General features: G+C 40.9%; 3 protein-coding genes across 4 annotated transcripts in view; 1 reads left to right on the top strand and 2 right to left on the bottom strand.

The window, feature by feature from the left end:
- Phtf2 (putative homeodomain transcription factor 2) overlaps positions 1-8,624 on the bottom strand; it is a 114,921-nt gene extending 106,297 nt beyond the window's left edge. For both annotated transcript variants that reach the window (XM_059257245.1, XM_059257246.1), the window contains exon 1: positions 8,515-8,624. The gene's annotated coding sequence lies outside the window, so the exon portion shown is untranslated. The remainder of the gene's footprint in view (positions 1-8,514) is intronic.
- A 120-nt stretch (positions 8,625-8,744) lies between these two features.
- Positions 8,745-13,181, top strand: Tmem60 (transmembrane protein 60). The gene is made up of 2 exons (XM_059256471.1): positions 8,745-9,147; positions 12,492-13,181. Exon 2 carries the CDS (start codon positions 12,542-12,544, stop codon positions 12,941-12,943), a length of 402 nt encoding a protein of 133 aa, XP_059112454.1. The 5' UTR covers positions 8,745-9,147; positions 12,492-12,541; the 3' UTR covers positions 12,944-13,181.
- Positions 13,182-21,802: 8,621 nt separating this feature from the next.
- Positions 21,803-26,194, bottom strand: part of Rsbn1l (round spermatid basic protein 1 like) — a 57,628-nt gene continuing 53,236 nt past the window's right edge. Inside the window, exons 6-8 of the mRNA XM_059257244.1 lie at positions 24,046-24,213; positions 23,151-23,259; positions 21,803-23,060 (exon numbers count right to left, since the gene is read on the bottom strand). Of these exons, the coding sequence (XP_059113227.1) occupies positions 22,419-23,060; positions 23,151-23,259; positions 24,046-24,213 (919 nt within the window). The 3' untranslated portion in view covers positions 21,803-22,418. The remainder of the gene's footprint in view (positions 23,061-23,150; positions 23,260-24,045; positions 24,214-26,194) is intronic.

Genomic DNA, 26,194 nt, shown 5'->3' with positions numbered 1-26,194 from the left:
CCAGGGTCTCCTCTGTGCTAGCTGTAGTAACCAATTATGAAATGGCAATCCCAGAAACACTAGCAGCGGTGGCCGCCACTGCTATAACAGCAACAACGGCAGCAGCAATGTCAACAGAATTAAACTTTTATTTTGCAGGAGAATAAAGATTTCAAATGAGCTAAGTTTCCAGCTCAGGATATCATGTCAAGAGCAAATAAATAAATAAATAAATAAATAAATAAATAAATAAATATTAAAAAATAAAAAAAAATTTCAAGGTAAATAAATAGCGGACAGGAAATAATAAAGAATATAAATCAGTGATGATGAGTATTTAAAAAAAAAAAAAAGAGGAAAACCAAAGGCTGGTTCATTGATATATTCAACAAAACAGCTAAACCCTTAGCCAGATCCCATTGGGGGTACAGATAGTGAGACAAATTCCCAGAGTCAAGAATAAGAGTACGAACACAGCTTCAGTTCCCCCCCCCTCCATTTAGACGGTCTTTCGCTATGTAGCCCTGGCTGTCCTCGAACTCACAGAGACCTGACAGCCTCTGCCTCCCAAGTGCATGTGCCACCAATGCCCAGCTGACTGCAGATCACACAGGCATTAAAAAGATTATGAGCACTAATTACACTAATGAATTTAACAATTTAAATGAACAAATCCCTTCAGAGAAACAAGACATCAATGCTCAGTGAAGAAGAAATAAGTATGATCACCCTTTGCCTACTAAAAAAATTAACATGTAGCTAAAATTCTTCCTTGAAAGAAACCTCTAGACCCAGACAGATAATCAAGCAACACTGTTGAAACTAAAAGTACATGAAGAGCTTTGGTATTTATGTAACTGGCACATGCACATTTTATGTTATATAATTACGATTATGTTAATAATTTAGAAACAACACTGGGGAAGGCAATATATGAAAAATTGATTATTACGAGGCTAAATGAAAAGTAAAGAAATTAACAAGATTAACTTGAAAGATGATGGGGACCTAAAACCAAGTCAGGCAAAGGGGCTTGATTAGGTCTCTTTTCTTTCAACTGTGGGAACTAAGACAGGGAGGGCATGGTTGAAAGATAGTTGTTAGAGAGAATGACCAAATGTAGTTATTAATTTGACACAGAAGACATGGGATGGAAGAGTAAAGATACGCCACAGTTTTCAGCTGGCATAATAAAAGAGCCATCCAGCAGGAAAGAGAACACAAAAGGAAAACAGATTTAGAAAACAAGATAAATTTACTTTTCAATAAATTTTACATCTGTATATTCAGCATCCAAAAGCAGGCAAAAGGATGTATGATATAAACTTAAGAAATACATACAGGTTAACTAGCCCCTCTATCACCCCAGGATTACTTGCAATTAAAGCCTCTACAACTGTATTATTAACAGCTTGGCACCAAGGACTTGGAAGGAATGAACCTAAGGCCTATTCCACAAGAAGAAATCAGTATCTGCTATTGTAAACATGATCAAAAGGCCATGGCTAGGTAGGTAATAGGCCCTAGGGACTTATGCTAAATGTTTATGTTGTCAAACTGCCATCTAAATATTTTTGTTTATACAGATAGATTAGTATTGTCCTCAATTTTGGCCCACAAAACTTCTCTAGAAGCCAATAAGCATTTAAAGTATTGGTCAAAGTTTAGAGGGTAAGTGACTGTTGGGTGCCTACCCCTAAATGGGACATCTATCAAACTCTGCACCTAAGGCTCAGGAAACAGAAGAGGGAGCACAAAATCTAAGAGTTAGGGACCGAGAAGAATGTTGTCCTGTGGACATGGATGGCTATTACACTCATAAACTCACTAGCTATGGTTACCTACACAAGATCAAGCCAACAATATGGGTCAACATTCCAACAGGCAGTGCTAACTAGACTGGGTAGGTTAAAAAAAAAAAAGGAGCAGAAACAAATATGATGGGGCACAGGGGTGCATGGAAGGAGGCAGTTGAAGTTGTATGAAGTTGTTAAAGAATAAAGTACTCTTAAAAGATAAGGGCTGTGGTGTTTTGAATAAGAACTGCCCCCACAGTCTCATAGGTTTGAATGTTTGGTACCCAGCTGATGGAACTGTTTTGGAAAGATTAGGAAGTACAGCCTTGTCAGAGGAGATATGCCACTGGGGATGGGTTTTGAGCTCTCAAAAGCCCACACTCTTGCCAGTTAATTCTGTCTCTGCCTTGGACTTGAGGATGAGATGTAAGCTCTCAGATCCAGCTTCATCATCATGCCTGCTTGCTGCCATGCTTCCCACCATGATGATCATGGACTAACCCTCTTGAAACAGTAACCCCAATAAACTTCTAAAAGTTACTTTGACTTTTGAAGATGAATTAAATGCATTGTTCTTTATGATATGGCTACAAGTATATGGGAACCAGGAAGTGGAATGTGGTAGTTTGAATAAGAATGGTCCCCATAGGCTCACATATTTAAATGCTTGGTCCCCAATCTGACATTTCAAAAACCCACACAATTCCCAGTGAGTCTTCCCTCTCCACGCTCCCTCAACCCTGCCTCATGCTTGAGATGTAAGCACTCAGATACTGTTCCAGCACCATGCCTGCCTGCCACCCAAACACCCTGCCAAGATGGTCACGGACTCACTCTCTGAAATTGTAAGCCCTCAATAAACTCTTCCATAAGTTGCCTTGGCCATGGTCCTTTGTCAAAACAGTAGAAAAGTAACTAAGACAAGGCTCAACTAGATAGCTTGGTGGGTAAAGCACTTGCCACACTAGCCTGACTTTCTACATTTGATCACTGGAACCTATGTAAAGGTAGAAGGAGAACCAACTCCATAAAGGTGCCCTGTGACCTGCATACATATGTTGTGACACACCCACACCCATGTATTACAAACACAATAATGAAGTTTTCTCTAAAAAAATTTTTTTTAAATGAAATAATTAATGGCTTGTATCTATAAAATTTTAGGAACAAGGGGCTGGGAGATGTGTTGTAGAATATTATTTTACGATGTGTTACATTTGTTTATGCTGTGGAACATTTATTTAATGATGCAAAGATGGTTTAACTCTGTGAAGCTGTGTTACTGTGCCTGTCTAAAACACCTGATGGTCTGAAAAAGAGCTGAACAGCCAATAGCAAGGCAGGAGAAGGCAGAGAGAATAAATGGGAGGAGAAATCTGGGATCAAGGAGGAGCAAGAACAAGGAGATGAGGACACCCAGGGCCAGCACCCAGTCACACAGCCAGACACGGAATAAGAACAATGAAAATATATACAGAAACAGAGAAAGGTAAAAGCCCAGGGGCAAAAGGTAGATGGTATAATTTAAGTTAAGAAAAGCTGGGAAGAAACAAGCCAAGCTAAGGCCAGGCATTCATAAGAACTAATAGGCCTCCATGTGTGATTTATCTGGGAGATGGGTGGCAGGTCCTCCAAAAAGCCAAGAGTTAAAAACAACCAACTACAGAGATGGCTCAATTATTCTTTCCTTGCAAGCATGAGGATCTCAGATCCATCCCCAGACCCAAGTAACAAAGCTCAGTGCAGTACACCTGTAGTCCCATCACATCGCTTGGGTGGTAGACAGGAGGACCCTGGGGCTTGCTGGCCAGCCAGGTGAGCCAAGTCAGTGGGCTCTAAGTCTAGTGACACCCTGTCTCAAAAAGTACAATGAAGAGTGACAGAGGGAGACACCCAATGCCAACTTCTGGCCTACCCTCACACACAAACGTGCACACACCACAGATGCATGCATACATACCACACACAAACACAGGAAAAAGTATTTTAGGAATAAAATGAATAAGAGACTTGAGGAAAAACAAGTCCCTTTATCTATACTTTATTCACATTGCTGAGACCTGATTTCAGTGACTTTATGTTTTTGACAATAAGAATTAAGAAATCCTATCTACTCTCTACTCAAAAGTCTGAACTACTTTCTTTGGGGAAAAACTTGAAAATATGAAACTCACTCCATACATATACAGCATGTTGCTGTAGTAATTCTTTACTGAACTCTGCCTATGAATGACTCAGCAGAGTACTGCTTCTTGAGTTATTTTCCTGTTTGCCATTTTTGGTTTTGTTACCTTTTTATGGAGTTTTCTATTTGTTTTTTGTTTGTTTGTTTTTGGTTTTGGTTTTTGAGTCAGGGTTACCTCACTATGTAGCCCTGGCTGGCCTAGAACTCACTACATAAACCAGGCTGAGCCTGAACTCAAAGAGATCTGCCAGCCAATGCCTCCTGAGTGCTGGGATTAAAAGTGTATGCTACCACACCCAGCTGTCTGTTTTTTAGAGTTCAATACAGTCAAATAATTACAACAACCAGCTTTTGAGTAAGTCTTAGAAGCCAAGCACTGTGTCAAGGCATCTAATATCTCACTGACATTTTTTAAAGGTAAAGTTTAACAAGACAGACAGCTCTATTTTATGAATAAAACCAAACCACAAAAAGGTTAAACAATGAGCCCAGAGTTTCCGAACTGGTGAATGTCAGAATTCAGTCCTAAACCCATTCTACAGAACATGGAAACTTGTGTATATAACTTGCAAATATCTTTCATAAATCTTTGCTATCTCTATTTTTCAGATCCCATATTCAATGTTTTACGAGCTATCAGTGCCTACTACCTCTCTTCAAAATTCCTGCAGATAAACTAACAGTCTTACTGCTTCTACAGCAGAAAGCTGCACTCTTTACTTCCTCTCATTACATGTCACATTTAATCATGTTATGATTATTATCAGGTAGTTCTTCAGCCACAGCCATTTCCTGCCCTAGTTCATGTTTGCTATTCAGAACTAAATCCAGCATATTTTCTTTCTTGCCCAGTGCTCATAAAAACTACCTGCTCTAGGAAACAGTCAGCATTTTCATTTGCAAACTGACCTCTGGATTTCTTTGCACATTTTATCCATTTGCATGACACTAACAACCTGAACTAAAAATGCAGCTGTCCTAAATGTCCTATGTATTTTCATCTTAGTCATATGCTTCTGGTGATTGAGTGACGGTTCACGTTCATAAACCCAATGGATGGATCGTTTCATGCTAACCAGAGAAATAGAAGCTCGGAATCTTTCTCAGTTTCAAGTGCAGTCCCAAGTGATGTCCCACTATCGTATCTCAAGCTAGCTTTAAGATAGTAGGCTGGAGGTGCTGGCACACACCTTTAATTCTAGGCAGAGGAAGCAGAACCTGAGTTCAAGATCAGTCTGGTCTACATAGGAAATCCCAAACCAACCAAGGTTACACAAGAAGACTCTGTCTCCAAAAGAGAGAGAGAGAGAGAGAGAGAGAGAGAGAGAGAGAGAGAGAGAGAGAGAGAGAGAGAGAGAAACAGAGAGAGAAAGAGAGAGAGAAACAGAGAGAGAAACAGAGAGACAGAGAGGGGGAGAGAGAGAGACAGTCAACCAATAAAGGAGTTTCTAGACTACATAAAGAGGTTGGGGGCAACAAAAGCCACTTTAAGATTCCTATACAAAGAATGCCAAAATACAGTCCACAGTAGGTGTAAACACCTCTCGGAGTGTTTTGAATGGAAAATCTCAATGAAATTATGACATGCCTGACTAACCAGACACTTGGAAAATAAATGTTGAAGGGTAAGTATTAGGTAAGGATATAACACACAAATTGTTTCTAGTGTATATGGTGGTTTAAGTAAGAATGGTCCTCATAGGCTCCTGTATTTGAATGTGTGGCCCCCAGTTAGGAACTGTTTGAGAAGAATAGGAGGTGTGACCTTGTTGGAAGAGGTGTGTCACTGCGGGGGGTGGTTTTGAGGGTCAAAAGCCCAGCCATTTCCAGTTTCTCTCTGTACATCTCTGTCTCTTTCTGGTCCATGCTTGTGGATCGAGATTTAAGTTCTCAACCTGCGGTGATGGTGCATACTTTTAATCCCAGAACTCAGGAAACAGAGGCAGGAGGATTCCAGAGGCAGATTGAGTTCTATGACAGCTGAGGCCACAGGGAGAAACCTTGTCTCAAAAAAAAAACCAGGGCCCTGCCTGCCTGCCTGCCTGCCTGCCGCACTCTTACCCTATAAAACCACAAACCCAAATTAAATACTTCTTTAAGCTGCCTTGGTAACGGTGTTTTGTCACAGCAACAAAGACAGTTTAGTACTTAGTTTGCAATTTCCAACCATCAAAAGTGGATATACTATACTCACACTGCTCAGACACATTCTATGCAAACCAGCATTTACCACTGGCATTCACAAGTACTTTTCTATGAAACTATAATTCTCATTCTCTCAATCTATACTCATGGAATAGCTTTCTTCCCTATTTATGAAAACTTCTTTTAAGTTGCCAATGCTCTTAGACAGCTCCTCCCTAGACCTCCCACCCATCCTCCTAACATCCACTTGGAAATACTATGCTCTCTGCTAAACAAATAAGGAAACTGACTATCATATTCACAGTAAAAGATCAATAGGTATTCAACCTCTGGTAACTTTGTTTTGTTTTGTTGTGTTTTCTCATTATTGTTGTTTGAGAAAAAGTCTCACTATGTAGACTTGGCTGTCCTAGAATTCAGACACCTCCCAGCCTCCCAAATGATAGATAGGATTACAGGCATTTGCTACCACACCTGGCCCTGGTGTCTATCTTTTAAACTCCCCATAAAGTCAGTGAGATTCCACACATTCTCTCACAATATAATGAGGTATTATCATTTGTTTAAATATCTCTCCTCTTAAAAGGCTGTTAAAAAGTGAGATGACTGACTCCATCCCTATGTGTTCAGCAACACTCAACACTGCCTATTACACAGTGATCTGCAAGTGTTACAAGAGAACTTGGATACAGTTTATCCTTTTGCAACACTGTTGTCTATTAGTCTCTTTATACCAAGTTTAAGCCAGTTTTACTGTAGTGGTAAAGCATAATGACTTGAAATGCAGTCCTTGTAATCAAACTTGTTATAAGTGAACCCATCAACTAATTACGATTGAAATATTGAACTAATTTTAGTTGTAAAATAGAAAATAGTAGTCATTAGATTAAATGAGATAATACATAGTCCAACTACTTTCTGATTTTCATTTTTTCAACATATTAACATAAATTCTCTTGGTGAAGCCATTTGCATTACAAATTCCTTACAATTATGCATAAAATGGACTAGCCAAAAAGGTTTCCACTTAAAAACTGTTCAACTCATCTATTTTTAGGATCAACTGTCCAGTGCCAATTTGGCCTTTAAAATATTTACTCTTGCAGGTTTGACTATACAAGAGTGCCCAGCTGCTAGCTGCACTTGAAATGCTTACATTTTCACCCTCTACTACAATATGGTAAAAATCAGAACCCTCCCACCGAACACCTAGATTGGCCCTATCTAAGGCATTCAACAGCTTCCCTGTGCAAGAGACAGGCTACTTCCAAAGGGGGACAAAATGTGTACTGGAAGCACCTTGTTTTCTGGTCACAGACATGGCTCAGCCTTCTTAGACCTCCCGATTCCTTTCCTCTGGAGTCCGAGACATAAAACTCACAGAAACACACGTTTCTTTCTCTTTAATCTACAGCCTGTATGCCAAACCGAAGTTAGGACTTGAACTCAAGTGCTGTGGAAAAAAGAATTTACAAAAGTACCTAGCAAAGTCAAAGCTAAGTTTATAATCAAATACTCAGAAGAAGGGGAAAAAAGACAAGAAACCTTAGAAATGTTTGATGAAAGCAGTAAAAAAAATTTACAGAAGTGTTACACGTAAAGTAACATCAAAGTAAGCAACATCTACTACTGACAAAACAATTGTAAACTGCATACCTAATCTCAGCAGTATCTAAGTAAGCAAAATCCACAGGGAAATTAATTAATTGTTCCAGATTCTACTTGCCCGATAGCACATGTTAATGCAGTTCTTCGGTTTTGTCAGGATAAAAATAAAATGCTTAGCAAAATGATCCCCGAAGTCGACAAGGCGGTGATGAGTTAGAAAGCACAATACCAGAACAATACCAGACCGATGGCTGTCAACACGAGGCAGAAACCAAGGTAAGCATGCCTGAGGACCACGGCATTGTTTGCAAACCTGAAACAGCCTGCAAGGCCCGCGCACAGGACTCGGGCAGCCGCCCCTCCGCAGTCACCGTCGGATCTGCAACTCCAGAGTGCCCTGGCTGCGGGAGCAGCAGCTGCCCTTCCGCGCGGGCAGCGCCTGCACTCAGGGCGACCGCCCCGCGCGCCCCGCGCCTCCGGCCGCTAGCGGACCTCGCGCGGGCCCGGGCCAGGCCACCCGCCGCCCCCATGCGCCCTCTGGGGACCCCGCGACCCCACGCCGGCAGAGCGCACAGGCGCGGGCGCCCACACCGCGCCGAGCTTCGGCCCGCAGCCTCCGCGCCCCAGCGATGGGAGGCGGCCGCGGCCGAGCGTGGCCCGCAGGTGCCCGTGGCGGGGGGCACCGTGCCGACCCCGGAGCTGCCCCCATCCCGCCCGCCGCCCGGTCCGCACGGCCCTGGGACCCTGTCGGAGCGCGGCGCCCTCCACACGGCCCGCCGAGCGTGGAGCCGTGGCGCTTACCGTAGCCGCCCGCGCCGCTAGGACGCGGCTAGGAGACGCGCAGAGACTCGCAGGCTAGCGCCGCCGCCGGAGCCCGAAGAGCTACAGCCCCGCCGCCGGCGGCGCGCTGCCTCCACCCTCGCGCCGCCCGCCCCGCGCCCCGCCCCCCGGACGCCCCGCCCCTCGGCTCGCCACGGAGTCTGCGCCGCGGCCCGCAGGTCGCGGGGGCAGGGCGAGCGGGGCGGGGCTCGAGGCGATGCGAGGGCGGGGCCGACGCGGGGCTAGAGCCTAGACTGACTTTCCTCCCAACCTATAGGACTAAGAGGCGGGCTCAGTGGAAGGCGGTCAGTTACTGGCGGCCGAAAGGACCAATGACCGCGGGGAAGGGGCTCACAAAAGCGGGCCAGCGTCCTCTCCGTTCTACGAGATAGGCTGAGGGCCGCAGGAACAGCCCCGGATGTGGGCGGAGCCCGGACTTGTTGAGGGCCTCCGCTGCGGCGGTTTGGAGAGGCGGAACTGTATCTTCTCCTTAATTATCATGTGAAGGACTAAGAATTTAATGGGGGGAAAAGTGTGGAAGAGGACCAGGATCCAAACTGGCGGATTTCCCGACCTTCGCTGCCCTCTCGGCTCTCCCGCCAGCCGCGCTACCAGGTGAGTCGGGAGCTCGGCCCTTGCCCGCTCGGCACCGCGGCGCTGCCTCCGTGTGTTTAGGTGACCCTCACCCCATCACGCTGTGGCCACACTAGCGCGCGGGCGCGTGGCAGGACGACTACGGAGTACATTTTGCAAAATCTGCATTAAATTCCAATATAGGTTTGGGAGAGTAGGGACAGCCCGGCGAAACCACCGTGGGTATTTGCATACCAAAGAACGGGATAGTTTAGCAGCATCCTTGCATTCCAGGACAGATGAGCTCTAAAGTCAGCCAAGTTGTAAGCAGAGAGGCCACTGATTTTGTAGCGGAAATTAGGAGTTTATTAAACAAAGCTGTCTTTGGGTACGGAGAGTTCACGGGAGAAGGGAAATGGAATGGTGTGGGAAAGACCTTGGACGACTCTACTACACACTGATCACTTGATGCAGGTGATAGGATAAGAGGCTTGTAGATTTCCATATGGAAAAAACTCTGAAGGTTTCGACAATGGATCCAGAATCATGAGCAAAAAAAAAAAAAAAAAAAACACAACTACCTTCCATGTACCAGAAATAACTACCTTAACGTGGGAAATATCTGTTGAGCAAATCTTAGCCTTGGAGTGTGCCTTTGACGTCCCTTAGAGAGAAAATAGTGGTTAAAAAAAAAAAAAAAAAAAAAAAACAAATAAATTCTATTAACCCGATTAAGATGTTTTTGTAAAATTGGGATCTGTATCACCGTCGTAGTTCAGCCTATGCAATCCTTTAAATGTCAGTTAAATATCAGTAAGGTTGCTTCCCTTGTTGAGAATATTTCCCTGCAATCGAATTTTGTTTCGGCTCACAGGTAGAAACTTAGAACCACAGTAAGCTTATGCCCTTTCGCCTTTTGTCCTAAAATGCCTGTGGTCATTGCAGACAACTTGGTATTTGTTCTGAAGGAGAAACAAAATGAATTTGTATCCTGTGGCATACAAGAAAGTTATATTTAAGGGGCTTATGATCACAAATATTCGTAAAGGTTCTTAAAATTGACCAAATCAGAGGTTGGGACTGAGCAAACATCCACAGAATTAAAAACATATATAGTTAATTAAGCAGACACATCTCCACCTCTGCTTCCAAAATAATCTCATTCCACTATGTAAGGCTTCCAACAAGGAAAGACCAGTAAAGAAAATTGCTTTCCAGGACTGAGCCCAGTGTGAGCAGTTCTTTTTCACCCCCATGCCTTTAGTCAGGTAGTTCTTTTAGTTCAAAGCCAGCCTGGTCTGTATTAGCGAAGTTCTAAGCAAGCCAGAGCTACATACTGAAAGTCTGTCTCAAAAAAGGAAGCCTACCTTAAAGCCAAAGTACTGCAGTCCAAAGCTTTTGCAAACTAAACAAATGCAAATCGGTCTGAGAAGGTGCAAAGACAGTCACATCTAAGTACGGAACTATAACAGATGTGTACCTCTCCAAAGATTGCCCTCCTGGAGATGTGCAGAGTACATCAGTACAATTGAGCGCACTGGTCTAGGGCATTTGCTCTTTCTATGCAGTTCTTCAGCTCGTCCTGTTTTTTTGTTTTGTTTTGTTTTTTTTGTTTTTTGGTTTTTTTTTTTTCTGCATCTTCTCTAGCACCCATTCCTTTTGTTTACCTCTGCAGTTTCTGATCTGTCTCTTCCCCTCTATTCATCTTCAATGTGTCATTTGCCAGTGGCTTATTTTCTTTAAGGCTTTATCATGGAGCCTACTTTCCTACATATTTCTTCTTGGGCTGGCAAGATGGTCCAGCAGGTAAATGCATTTGCCACCAAGGCTGATGACCTGAGTTCAATCTCCAGGATCTATAGTGGAAGGAGAGAACTAATTATTTCTACTTACTCCTTCCACAATCCCATGTCCTATATTTCATTTTCTTCTCCACATAGCTAAAGGAATAGTGTTTCTCAGCTATTTCCATCTCCTTCCATCAACTCCTTACTCAGCTGCATGTAGTTTGGCTTCTGATTTCCCATTGTATCTACCCTATGTTTTAATGGTCTGCAAATCCATACATGAAAATTAAATATAATACATTATTTATACCTTAAGCTAAGATATGTTAATGCAGTCCCAGTTAAAATGGAAGTTTTTTTTTAAGAATTGGTTTAGTGACGTTAGCATTGAAAAAAATAAGAGAAATTGAAAATATTCTGGCAGTGAGCAGGTACTAGGCCTTCCAGACTTAAGGATATATCCTAGGGTAACAGTAACTCTTAAATTGTGAACAAAAGGGTCATGGATTGATGGATCAGAGATTTAAAAGCTTCCTGCTCTTCCAAAGGACCTGAGTTCATTTCCCAGTACCCACATTAGGTTGTTCAGGACTACCTGTAGCTAGCACCTGGGGACGGCAGCCAGGGATGCCAGCTCAGGTTCACGTTCAGAAAGAATCTTAGCATTTCCCATCTTCTTCTTCTCTGTGGGCACTTGCACAAGTGGCACACACATTCAGACATACATACATATGAAAAAAATTTTAAATGAGTATTTCAGAATAGATTTAGAGAGAATAGTGACATAAAAGCCCCTTGTCATAGAATAATTAAACATTAAGTAATGACAAAATATCTAGTTTTCTAAGTGGTCTGCTTTAGCAAGAAAATATTTAAAAATGTAAGAAACAAGGATTCTTTGAAAATGTAGTTATCAATCTCTTTTGTTACTTAGCCAGTGGCAACCTTGCAGTCTTGATGTACTCACAGTGTATATTAGCCATTCTATCCTTGCAAACCTCATTTCATTTTTCACTGCTTTGACCTTGATGCTTGATTTTAGCACCTCTTGAAATTAAACAAAAAACTATAGGTTTGCAAGTTTGCAGAGAGGTTAAGAACATCGCCGAGGTGCAGATCAAGTCACGCCTTGGGCTTGAGTGGTAGCACTGAGGAGGAACCAACTCCTCTTGAGTAAAGTTCATACTCAGTGTCTCTTCTAAAATCTTAGTGCTGTAGTGATGGACTATAATGGTGGCAGTGGCTGGACAGATGGCTCGGCAGTGAAGAACAGACTGCTCCTACAGAGGACTTGCTGGTGGGAGGCTCACAGCTGCTTGGATTACAGCTCCAGTAGAATTTGCCACCTCCAGCCTCTAAGGGCACCTGCACTTGCATGCATATACCCACATACATACACATAATTCAAAATAGAATACTTTAATACACACACACACACACACATACACGCATACAAAATGGTTGTTGGGATTGCCACAAGAGGTTTTGAACTGTAGAATGTTTTCCAAAGTAGAAAGTCTGGGAAGTGGGAAGCAGGCAACTTTATTAGGAATAGAAGTGATTTCTGCTGTCAAATCCTGACCTTTTTTTCTTTTCTAGGGTGTACCTCCCTTATTTCAGCCCAGAAACAGCCTCTTGAAACGGTTTAAATGAGAATGTCCTTGGCTCAGAGAGTACTCCTCACCTGGCTTTTCACATTACTCTTCCTGATTATGTTGGTGTTGAAACTGGATGAGAAGGCACCTTGGAACTGGTTCCTCATATTTATTCCAGTCTGGATATTTGACACTATCCTTCTTGTCATGCTGATTGTGAAGATGGCTGGACGGTGTAAGTCTGGCTTTGACCCCCGACATGGGTCACACAGCATTAAAAAGAAAGCCTGGTACCTCGTTGCAATGTTACTTAAGTTAGCCTTCTGCCTTGCACTGTGTGCTAAACTGGAACAGTTTACTACCATGAACCTGTCCTATGTCTTCATTCCCTTATGGGCCTTACTGACTGGCGCTTTAACAGAACTGGGATATAATGTCTTTTTTGTGAGAGACTGACTACCAAGTACATCGTCTCTTCTGTTGCTATTCAACAAGCTACCGACAGTGTACTGAGTCTTTGCAAGTTTCAAGACTACCACAGATCTGGTGGAAAGTACGAACTGTAGTCTTGAACTGCCATGAAACAGGATTGGTGAGGCATGAACTTGTAGCCAACCCAAAGCAGAATTATTCAGTATTTGAGTTACTGATATCTTTGTTATCCCTGCGTAAATAAAGTTTGTTTCTGACCTTATTTTTCCATGTGCCTCTTATCTTGTGTGTGGTCGGTACCTGAAGTAAATGCAAATCCTTTAGTTATATAACTCTGTATACATTTACTAGACAGTGGCTATGTATAAACAAAGTAAATATGTATGCTTCTAAATTAGGGAGGAAAAAACTTGGTTATGAAAGTATTTTAGGGATGCAGCCTCAAAGAATCTTGGTTTGGTGTTTTTAAAAAAGGGTAGGCTCACTCAGCTCTTCCTACAGCTTAGGATGAAAGAACTGCCTATGACTTTAAGTTAGGGGAACCTACTTTCCTGCTCTATCAGGAACCAGTTGTACCTATTTGTCCTGATAGTCTCAGACATAGTGCCTTATTCACTCTGAAAGTGTTCAGGCTTGAGAAACTCTGTGGTTACCGTAATAGCATAATTAACTAATGCCTGTAAAATCCAGGTAGCAATACTTCTGGAAAATTTAGAAGCGAAGCATTTCAAAACCTGAAAATAAAATCATTTTACTTGTGTGGGAATGCTGAGCATACCTGCATGAGTTCATATGAACTCTGTGTATGCAGCAGCCCATGGAGACCAAAGAGAGTTGCAGATGGTTGTAAAACCATCTGGGTGCTCGGGATCAAACCCTGACCTCTCTGTAAGTGCTCATAACTGCTGAGCTTACAAGTAAGTGTTTTTTTTTAAAGAATTAAATTTTAATGGGGTGTGTGTGTGTGTGTGTACAGGTTAAGTGCAGATGCTCCAAGGCCAGAGGTGTCAAGACTGCCTGGAGCTGCAGTTAGAGGCTTGACTTGGGTGCTGGGATCCAACTCAGTCCTCTATAAGAGCAGCATGAGCTCCTAACCACTCAGCCCTCTTTCTAGCCCTCAGGAGATTTTTGTCTGTCCTATGTAGCTTTGACTTTCAGCTCTGTCAGAAATCTAAAGTGGCCATTTTGATTTTTTTAAAGGATACCATAGGCCGATACAGGTGATGCATCCTGTAATCCCAGTACTCTGGTGGAGGAGCAGAATTTTGAATTTGAGGAAAGCCTGGCTACAGAGGTCCTGTCTCAAGTGTTAAGGCACAAATCATTATTTTCTCACTGCTATTACAGCTTTTTTGTGTAGGTAGATACTGGTGTGTACAGGCATCCAGGCATGTGTACGGAAGCCAGAGGTCAACATCTGCTGTCCTGAATTGCTGTCCACCATAGTTTTTAAGGAAGGTCTTTCACCAAACATGGAGTTTGCCAATTGGCTAGACTGGCTAGCCAGTAAGTCCCCTGCATCCAAAACCTACTTTCTACTTGTCTCCACTGCTCAAATGTCTAGCTTTTAAGTGGGTGCTGGGTATCCAAACTTGGGTCCTCACACTTCAGCAGCAAGCATTTAATTGACTGAACCATCTTCCAAGGCCCCCAAAGATTATCTTAATACATTTCTGCCTTGTAAATAAAGATAACAAAAGCAGCCACACACCACAAAGACAGCTTAAATTACAGTAGGCTTTTGAAACTAACCAAGTTTAAAAACAAAAAAATCTAGTTGCAAATATCTTCCTGTCATTTAACTGGCCATGTAGTGTTACTTTTGAGTATCTAAAAGTAGGTACTTGAGTCATAAAAACAGTATTTGGAAATGAAGATTCCAGACTTGATCAGATAGAGATCCAAATTGGTCTCTGGAATATATCATTAATTCAAATAAAGTTCTCATTGTAATAAACAAGCTGGAGAATCACTTAGTTCAGATAAAATTGTTCAAGCAGTTGCTTTTTTTTTTTTTTTTTTTTTCCCCTAGACAGGGTTTCTCTGTTGCCCTGACTGTCCTGGAACTTGATATGTGGGCCAGGCTGGCCTCAAACTCAGAGATCTGCCTGCCTCTGCCTCTGCCTCCAGAGTGCCAGGATTAAAGGCATGTGCCACCACTGCCCAGCTTCAAGCAAGGAGTTCTTCTAGGGAAAATGTGTAATAGGTCTTTCTTCCTAGAACAGCTGTAACAAGGAAGGAAAAAAAAAATGCTTAAGAATTATATGCAGAAGGTAACACAATAACCAACCTGCTTACACATGGGGATAAAACAACTTAAATAGCTTCTGACAGGTCTCAATGTAGTACCTTCTCTTGTGTGACATACCTAAGGCAGCACAATAACTGGTTAATGTACGCCTTAATAACAAGCAGTACATCTCAACATTAATCATGAGAAACATTCAAAAGAAATAATGGTGGCACACGCCTTTAATCCCAGCACTCAGGAGGCAGAGGCAGGTGGATCTCTTGAGTTCAAGACCAGACTGGTCTACAGAGTAAGTTCCAGGACAGCCAGGGCTACACAGAGAAATCCTGCCCTGGGATCAGGAGCAGATCTAACCCCAGTACCCAGGAAGAAGAGGCAGAAGGACCTCTCTTTTTCAAGACAGCCTGGTCACATAGCAAAGCAAGTGAGTTCCAGGATGGCCAGGGCTCCATAATGAGACCCTGTCTGGGGGATGGGGGCTTCAATTTGTAATAACTTTCAGTATCTTCAGAAAAACTAGGGGAGAAATGACTGTTTCACAAGTTTGCCTAACACATTAACTCCTCTCTTCTAACTGGGGTCCTCTATAGCTACCTTAAATTTTATCCAAGACTACAGTACAAAACACAAATTTGGTTTCTCCACAGCACTTGCTTATCTACGTTTCTCCACTTTTCTATGGAAGTCCTGGAATTATATACAGGAACTGAGTTTTAAATTACAGAAGCCTACATCATTTGTTCTTCTGTTTCCTTAAACACTTATTGAGGTGCCAGGTGTGAGAAGAGCCCAACACGTACATTACTAAGTGTGTCAGGACCTGTGCTCTCAAAGGAGCACAAGTAAGTTCTACACACAAGCTACTGAGGCGACAGTTGATACAACATCAGTAAAAGCAGTACAGAGATGGGATTCTAAAGATATACAAAACTTCACTCTGTTACTGTTATGTTCCAGGTATTTCCCCAGCAAAGTACATAAAGGGGCATGGTAAGTATAGTCAGCTCTCCACAGCCACAGGAGTTACTTGCCCACAGATCCAATCAACTCTTGACTGAAAATAAATGGGAAAAATATTGCATCTGCCTGACCATGTATATAGACTTATTATCCCTGAAAAAAATTATATGGAATTTAATTATAATAGGTATTATAAATAACCTAGAAGTGCTTTAAAGTATATACAGAAGTTATAGACAAATATTTATATAGAATAACATAACATCTGAAGATCTGGGTATACAAAACGCATCTCAGAACCAATCTCCAAGGGAAACCTTGAGATGACTGGACACTGTCATTTGGTAAGGCTGAAAACGGACCACATCAGATGGAAAATAATTGTGATATATGATGTTAGGTAGAAAGGACTGTATCATAAAGGCTCTAACTAAATGTATGCCTTTACCTTTAGAAAAGGAGTCACCATGAAATGTTTCTCAACAGAAGAATAAAAATCCTATCTATCTCAGAAAGGTTAATGTAGGGCAAATCAGACAGAATGGACTGGGATTATGAAATGAAGAGGACCTAGGAGCACCCTAGAACATTTTAGACTATGTGAAGACTGCAGGTCGAGTGTGCATCTACTATGACTACCACACTCTATGAACTAAAAACATTTCTGCAGTCATCTCATTAGGTACAGGGAAAAGAAAAACTGATTTCCCAAGAGATGGCAATGTAGACAGAGATGCCAATAACCAAACAAGAGAGAAAGGAGCAGCTAATGCTTGAGAGGGTACAAGGTGGGCACACACTAGATCTAACCATATGGTAATTAAAACGTTAAGTGGGAAACCAGGCTAACTGAAAGTCCTGCGGTCAGAAAGATAACTTGAGGAACTGAGCTTGGAGAATAAAGGAAAGACAATGGTAACTACTTTATTTAGCGAGTCAGGGAAGCAGATGATCTGCTCCAAACACCGAAAACCCACCACCATTCCCACAAAGAATAGAAGATACCATAGAGCTTTGAAAAAAATAAAAGGGAGGGGAGGGAGGGAGGGAGGGAGGGGAGGGAGGGGAGGGGAGCAGGGGAGGAGACAAAGAAACAAAGTGCTAAATGCTTCAAGATTAAACAAAAGTACCAAGAAGTCTCAGGGATGGCTCTGGCAGTAAATGGTTACCTCTGGAAACACCATTTCTGCTGGGAGATTAAGAGAGAGAAGATTAAATGTGCAGTGAGTGAAATGAGGAAAGATGAAGAAATGAAGATTTCCAAGAATTTCACTGAAGAGAATGAGAACAAAAGCCACCTCAAAAAAAAAAAAAAATGTTTCACGTAATAATGTGGCTCAGTTAAACAGAATTTCAACAAGAAAAATTCTGTGAGGATAGACAAAACTGTCCAAATTAATTTTGGAATTGCAGTTCTTGTATTGACACAGTAATGGCTGGCAAGTCACAGCGAAGAAACATACAAGTGGGCTGGAGAGATGGTGCAGAGGTTAAGAGCAATGGTTGCTCTTCCAGAGCACCTGGGTTCAATTCCCAGCAACCACATGGCAGTGCACAACTGGCTGTAACTCTAGTCCTAGGTCAGTGGTTCTCAACCTGTGGGTCACAACCCCTTTGGGGGATCAAATGACCCTTTCACAGGGGTCGCCTAAAACCACCAGAAAACAGATATTTACGTTATGACTCATAACAGTAGCAATATTATAGTTGTGAAGTAGCAACAAAAACTGGTTGGCGTCACATGAGGAGCTGTATTAAAGAGTCAGCATTAGGAAGGTTGAGAACCACTACTCTATGGCATCCAAAGCCCTCTTCTGGCCTCTTCTGGCACTGCACATGAGTGGCACAGACACACATACAGGCAAAAGACCACACACATAAAATAGACACAATATTTTAAAAAGAAACTAAAATAGTTTGCCTTCAATTTCTACTTAACGTAAGTTATACTTGCCCATATATTTCCCTCAGCTCATTCATATTCTTTAACTGAGTATGACATCCAGGACAAGCTGGAAAGATAGATACTGAAATGCAAGACTACTTCCTCCCACATCCTGGCTCTTTCAAAATCAGTATATACATCTCTTAACTTAATCTCTTACTGCTCATAAAAGAGAAAGTATGTCTTTCAGGCTCTGTGTTGAATATTCTCTATCTCCATCTGCAGTACACAATCTACAGGAACTAAACAATAAGGCGAGGAAAAGTTGGGTTTGGGGGCACAGGCCTGTTCCTTAGGAGACCAAGGCAGAAAGGGCACAAGTTCAAGGCCTGCCTGGGTTGCAAAGTCAGCCTAGACTACTGTCTGAATGAGTATTAGAGAGGTGGGACTCTAAGTCTGTGGTACACTTACCCACCAGTTCAATCTCCAAGAAACTTAACAAAGGGAGGCAGGCCAGCCAGCAAGCCAAAAAGGGCTTCAAAGCTCTCCCCACTGCCATCCTAGTCACTATCTGAAGTAAGCTGTCAGAGCCAGATTAAACATCGTTTTTTCATTAAAGAAGCAATGCGTTTTAAAACTAGCTAAATTTTGTTTATATATCAAAGTAGCTGGAGAAAGAATAAGAGCTTTCTCATCACTCAGACAAGTATAAAAATACACCATGTCGCCGGGCGGTGGTGGCACATGCCTTTAATCCCAGCACTCCAGAGGCAGAGCCAGGTGGATCTCTGTGAGTTCGAGGCCAGCTTGATCTAAAGAACAAGATCCAGGACAGGCACCAAAACTACATAGAGAAACCCTGTCACCACATCATTTTTTTTTTTTTTTTTTTTTGAGACAGGGTTTCTCTGTGTAGCTTTGGCGCTTTCCTGGAAATCACTCTATAGGCCAGGCTGGCCTCAAAGTCACAGAGATTTGCCTGCTTTTGCCTCCCAAGTGCTGGGACTAAAGACGTGCGCCATCACTGCCCGGCTCACCTTGTCACTTCTTAAGAGCCTAAAAATATTTTCAAAAGGATGGCACTTCCATCCTCTTCTTGCAACAAAGGTATTCAGGTCAAGGAAAGACTTAGTGTGTACTCCAGAACCCATACCTAACTGGAGATCTGAAATGACCTCAATGTCTCCTCTATTGTGCAACGTGATGTGTTATTGTTGGCCTTTAGGTGGATTAAACAGACTTTCAGGTTAGAATCACTTTCAGGATTTTACAATCTAAAGACAGAAATTGGAACTTTCAAAGAGTCTGAGACTAAAATATAATGTCAAATTTAAGAAAATAATTACAAAACCAAGGTAAGAAGACTGTGGTTATCAATCTTAGTATTTATTGAAAGGTGGAAGACAAGGAAAATAGCCTCTCAAATGCCAAAAACAAATCTGTACCTTGGCTAAAGTGAATAATTGCTTTACATATCAAGAAAATGTCCCTCTACCCCCCCAAAAACTGAAAGTTTACCAAACAATGCTAATTTATTATTTACAAAAAAAAAAAAACAAAAACAAAACAACAAAAAAAAACTTTACCTGCCACAAAACTGAATTTAGAAAGTAAAATCTTATTTTGAGTACATTAATTAAATTTCTTAAACATTTAACCTAAGAAAATCTTTCCTCAACTGCCTACCACTCCCATTTTGGAAACAAACAATTCAAACAAGTTTATACAGAAATGCATACATACATATAATACACAGTGTTGTACTAAACCAACCTGATCATTAAGGTCAATAGTCCTGTCATAAGGAAGATAGATAATCAATATATGGCTTTATGTAAATTTGCAACTAAATATCAAAAATGTTTAATTCCTTTGATAGCTAACCTGAGTATTGGATATATACTACTTAGCTAAGAGGATATAAATAAAATGAGAAAAAAAAAAGAGAAAAAAGTATATATCTCAAACACCACTGAGATACCTAAGTTTTTATGTGAAGGTCTGTATATTACTTAACAACATTTAACAATCACTCTGTATAGTATATGACCTTATTAAAACTGTATCTTAAGTGCTTTATTGTTCTGGTCCAAGATACTGGAAATAAAAAAATCTTTTATTCACATGGAGAATGGAAATATACTAACTAAAAAACCATTAATATGCAGTATTAAAATAGGTATTTGTGTGTAACAAAGGTAGTCAACAAGTTATCAGATGGGCATCTGAAGAGGATTTTTAAAAAATAACCCGTAAGACCAGGGGCATAAGCATGATTCAAGTCTATAAGGCTTTATTGAAACCTTGAGCCTGTTGGTTACTCATACCTCACCTTCACAGAGATGTATGCATTTGACAAATCAATTTAATCTTTCAACTATGGATAACTGACTATGGTTTACATAAAAGCAACAACTATACTGTCTCAGACATGCCTTCTTTTAAGCTAAAAACGTAAGGCTCATATATTATGGAGACAACCTAACAGCATTTTCTTACAGTATGACATCAGTGTGTCTAGATATATGTGACTAGAAATAAAACATACTGTGTTAAATATATCACCCTCAATTTGAAAATGAAATTTTAACAGTATCCCTTCCTATGTCTTAATACTCATTTATTAAGAATTTCTGTTTCCCAGGAAGATGGTGAAGAACCCTAAATTTAGCTTAAAGTGGCTTAAACAAGTACAGTGAAAGACAGCCAGTTACATATAAAATAAAACCCCTATTTACACTGTCATGATTTTTAACTTCTCTGTTCCATGAAACATCCCCCACTACAAACATATTGAGTTCCTACAAGCCACCAAGATTTCCTATTTTATTTGCCTATCTTCTTTTTAAGTCGGGAGACGAGATTCCCCATTGTTGCTAACGTTGATTTTCATCAGTTCTGGTAAAAACATTTTTCTAAGTGGTCTAATCAACTAGAAGCATGAGCTTTGACGGCTTACCCAAAATGAGACGAAAATGGAACCCACTGAAGGGAACTAGCAGTCTCCCCAAAAGGCATACAGCACAAGGAAAACCACCTGAGAGTCACCAACTAAGATAGGGGCCAGAGTACTACAAAGAACAAAACGTTCGCAATGCTTAGACTCCTTCCATCCACACGCATCCAGTACCCAACTTTTAATTACGGAAGTGGAAGCAGACTGTGCTACTCACCTGGTAGGCATTGGCCACCCTGTTTTCTACACAGTGAACTTTCTAGAGCATCTCTAGGATGCTACACCTGACATCTGCCTTGTGGCTGGGGAAGGGTCCTGAGAAGGATGGGTTGACAGTGTGTGTCAGCTACATCTGTAGATGGGGCTGAGTCATTGTCACTGCTGTTTTAAACTTCATTTGTGTAACGTGGAAGAATGTAAAAGAAGACCTTTAATTGCTCATAATTAAACTTTGTGCATGTCAATTTTTTACTCTGCTATTATTAAACATATAAGTGCTTATTAGTGAGAAAATTTTCTAAACTTATTACTTACACAATAAAGAAAATTACACTCGGGCTGAAGAATCTGGCCACATAACTTCAGTAATTAGAAGGATTAAAACCATCAACATACTTAGTTTCTCCCAACTTCTAAAACTATTAATTAATTTCTTATTGTTGAACATAAATATTTTAGGATGTATTCCGGGAAGTAGCACTAAGAATTTTCATATATTCATCAATTTAAGAAATTGTGCAAAACAATATACATATATACATCCCCAAATACACACACACACACACACACACACTATATATATACATAACTGAATCCTCATTTTTTGAAGGCTTGTACAGTATGGAAAATTTAAATATTTACTAGATTTGAAGACATACATTTTTCCTCCATTACCTCCCCCACATGTATATATTAACAGAAACATAATTATATCAAACAATTAAACTGAATTGTCAGTTTGTTTTTGCAAACTCAACAGAAAGCATTTATTATTATGAACCTTTATTAAGTGGCTCACATTTTAATATAAATCACACTAAAAAGATTTTTTTAAAGCTATTTACACTACAGTGCTGACACATTTAAAATGAAAAAAAAGTCGGTATAAATAAGCTCTATGAAAAAACCTTAAATTGTGAAAAAAGAACTCTGGCTCATATTACAAAAAATATATTTATACTGATTTTGTCAGCTCCACTCTAAAACCTAAAGCTCCAACTGCCATGACTTTTCCAGTCTCCTTTCAACTTCACCTGCAAGGGTTACAGTGCCCCGGGCCCAATGCGTGCAACTTCACAGCTGTGGACAGGCACTGAGGAATGTTACACGGCTACATGAACTAGATTTTGTAACAGACTCGAGAGCAATTCCTAGGCTTGCTTGCAGATTTCATGAATCATTATTACAAATTATTTTTTAAAAAGAATTTTAAATGCAATGTACAAATTTAGCACAAATTGTCATCATCGTTTTTATCTTGATTTGAATGTACAGAACTATGTTGCCTTGTATCTACCATATTAATGAGACTTCCAGGACACAATTCTTCCTTTAAGTCTTTGTTACTATTTTCAAATTTAGAATCCATGACAATCTGAAAATCTGAAAACTGAACACGCTCCAACTTTGTCTTAACGTTCTTGCCTTCTGTATTATTCGGTGGTCTAGTCTTTTCAGGTATATTAACTTTCACAGGTTCTTCCTTGATTCTTGTAGATGCAATAGGTTCGTGTTTAATCTGTTGTAATTCGTATTTAGGATGAAGTTTGTCTGAAAACACAGAATCTGATGAGGTTTGGTTCACAGCACAAATTATGTTGTCAGTGTGAGGTCCGAGGACTGATGATGTGGAAGCTGATGATACACATGTTTCATGAGTAACTGCACTGTGACAGGTGTCCTCCTCTGTGTGATATAACTTAAGTCGAACATGCCATGCCAAACTGCATACAGCAGAAACTGTCTTGAACTGATGAACAACATTCCTCGGAATAAAATAAATGTCATTATCATACAGCTGAATCCTGGCATAGCGAATGCCTTCTCTCCTCAGCTGATTAAGTTTTGCATCATCAACCCACTGGACACACTAAAAAACAACACAAAACAAAACAAGAACACAGGTAAGTCTTTTGCACAACAAAATCTAAATGAAAAATGATAATTATTTAAGTTTTACCTGGGATAGTGGAGGTTCATGTAAATCTAACTGCATTCGTTGAACTACTTCTAAGAAATCTTCTGCATGAAAACAAATTACATCTTTGGTTATTCGGGGTTGATCAGGCCTGTAAAGAAGGAGGGTGATAATAAAGGAATTTTCCATTAATGTTTCATTCTGCTAAGTCCTTAATAAACTCAAATAAAACTAGTTTATCATCAACACCAAAATCTTCTTACAAATAAAGAGAACTACTTTATATATTTAAATCCAGAGTTTACACCATGAGTTCCAACCTAAACAGACTAACAACTTTCTTTACTTTAGTATTGTCATAATTATCAGTAAATTATACAAACCATAAAAACTAAATATCTCATTTTAAAATGCAGTTCAATTTTTCTTGAAGGTTTGCACTGTGTGGCCCAATAAAGGTTTTAAATGACATATACCTTTAATTCCAGCACTTGGAAGGCAGAGGCAGGTGGATCTCTGTGAGTTTGAGGCTAGCTTGATCTACATAGTAAGTTTCAGGACAGTCATACATAGTAAGGCCAGCTACATAGTAATAATATACTGTCTCAAAAACCACGAAAGAAAAAAATTAATAAAAATAACAGTAGTTAGTATGAGCAAGAACCTGGGTTCAAGCCCTAGCACAGCCATCGCCAACAAAAACTCAACAGTGGGGGCAGGAGCAGCAGTTCAGTAGTGAAGAGCACTCACTGGCTGTTCTTCCAGAGGACTCAGGTCCATCTCCAACACCCATGTGACAACTCACAATTGTTACTCCAGTTCCAGGGCATCGGATGCCCTCTTCTGGCCTCAGCAGGCACTGCACACGTGGTATTCAGGTAAAATACTCAGGCACATAAAATAAATCTTAAAAAACAACAACAGTAGTTCTATGTACCGCTGTCCACAGTGCACAGCCTTCAGCACTCCAACAGCAGCTGTAGTCTGTCGCTCAAAGCCTTGTCCTATGTGATCCGCATGGGCTCTCGTCCTGTCTTCAAACAGCATCTCCCGAGGCTCACTGGTCCGAGGTAGATACTGCAGGTTTTTTATTTCATTGGTAGTTCTGTTTTTTAAAAGAGATTTGCACTTAAATACTGAGGCTTGTTTCCTTCCCAGACATTTCATAATCAAACAATAAGACAAAAGGAAATGCTTAATTCTTAAAATGAATAAAGGCAAACAAAAACTAGACATGTCAATTCCCTAGTCTGGCAAACGCCTGGAGTTTGGGGCTACTTTGTATGAGACTGTGCACTTACCTGACTCAACACATACTTCTAGAATTAACACCCTTTTTTCTTGTTTCTTTTTTTTCTTTTGTTAGGGGGGTGGGAGGTTCTTTACCATGGAGTTTCTCTATGTAACAGCTCTGGATGTTCTGGAACTTACTCTGTATAACAGGCTGGCTTCTAACTCACAGAAATCCGACTGCCTCTGCCTCCCAAGTGCAGGGATTAAGTGAGTCACCACTGTCCTGCTAACTGATAAATTTTTAAATGTATTAATTCAATATTCATGACATATGCTTTATGCCTGGTACTATCTAGGTATTGAGACTAGTAAGGGAGACTATAGTGACAGATGAGGCTACTACTCTTAGGAGAATTTAAAAGAAAGATAAAAAATAAATTAGCAAAAAAGGCTCTCCCTCCCCCAAATTAACAAGAAGACAACCTGGGCAGTGGCTCCACAAACAGTTTACTAGAGGCAGAAAGAAAGCCTTCAGCTCTGTGTTGCAAGAGGCCGTCTTGTCCTCTCATCTTCTAGAATTCCTCGGCACACAAAACCTGCTACCCACTTATCCTCACACACTGCAGAGGTATCTCCAAAGTTAGTCTACAGAATGGGGAAATGGGTGAAACTAACACTAACCAGAAGCTATCGTTTCCCCTCTCTGCAGTATGTTTTTGCTATTCCAGCTTACCCCCATAATTTGTCCCTTTCCTCGTTTCTCCTCCTGTGTGTGAGTCATTCACTAGTTGTAACTCTCCACTCTACTGCTTGCTGCTCTTTGTGCATCCCTGCGTTCATCTTACCAGACTGTAATATACTGTTTTGCTCTTTATGATTAATATTTTACCTGTGTCAGAAAGTTCACTCATGCTGTTGCTTTCTACAGAAAGCTAACCGATTTCAAGCTGACATCACATTCAAATCGCTCAACACACAAGCAGGATAAGGTACTGTCATTATTTGGACTGCAACAGGCCATGAAAGCATCACATATATCATGGGCTCTAAACCTTGGAGTACATAGAAATTCCTCCAGGGACTGGTGAACCCTTTTAAATTACATCTAGAAGTTTGTGTCTATATTATTCTGGCACCAGACTTTCTGATTAACGTTGTTTAAGTTCCTGAAACAGGTGAGGTGTAACGATGTACATCTTTAATCTCAGCACTTGGGAAGCTGAGGCAGGCCAATCTCTGAGTTCAGGGCCACCCTGGTCTGCACAGTGAGTTCCAGGACAGCCAGGGCCATGCAGAGAGACCCTGTCTCAAAATAATAATAATCCTGAATAATCCAGACCACTGAGAGGTCTGGAAAGATGGCTTAGCAGTTAAAAGCCAGGATTGCTCCTGCAGAGGACCAGAGTTCAGGTTCCAGAGCCCAAGTTGGGTGGCTCAAAACCACCTGTAACTCCAGCTCCGGGGGGTGTAACACCTCTGCACTCCACAGGTATTTGCACATACCCACACACAGACACAGCACTTGCACATACGTGAACATACCCCCAAATGTACATACCCACACAGACACATACCCAAACAAAAACATATAATTTAAAAAAATTTAAAGTAATCTTTCAAAAAAGAGAAAAGAAACTCCAAAAAACACAATTTTACGATTGTTACCGACTTAGAAACTAACTCATTGATTCCATTACTTATTAAGCAGTAGCCACCACGTAACAAGTCAACAAGTCCCTGCAGCTACTCAATGTCATCTTGTCCTGTCTTGTTTCTTGTCTTAGATTTATTCATTTTCTGTATATGAATGTTTTGCTTGAATAGATGTAATACATCATGTGTGTGTCTGATGC

This window comes from Peromyscus eremicus, chromosome 3, assembly GCF_949786415.1.
Source record: "Peromyscus eremicus chromosome 3, PerEre_H2_v1, whole genome shotgun sequence".
NCBI lineage: Eukaryota > Metazoa > Chordata > Mammalia > Rodentia > Cricetidae > Peromyscus > Peromyscus eremicus.
Note: the sequence above shows the minus strand (reverse complement) of the source record. Positions and strands in the feature narration are given on the sequence as shown.

Bases quoted from the DNA above. Each gene is read 5' to 3' on its own strand.
- Tmem60 (XM_059256471.1), top strand. From the start codon at position 12,542: ATGAGAATGTCCTTGGCTCAGAGAGTACTCCTCACCTGGCTTTTCACA.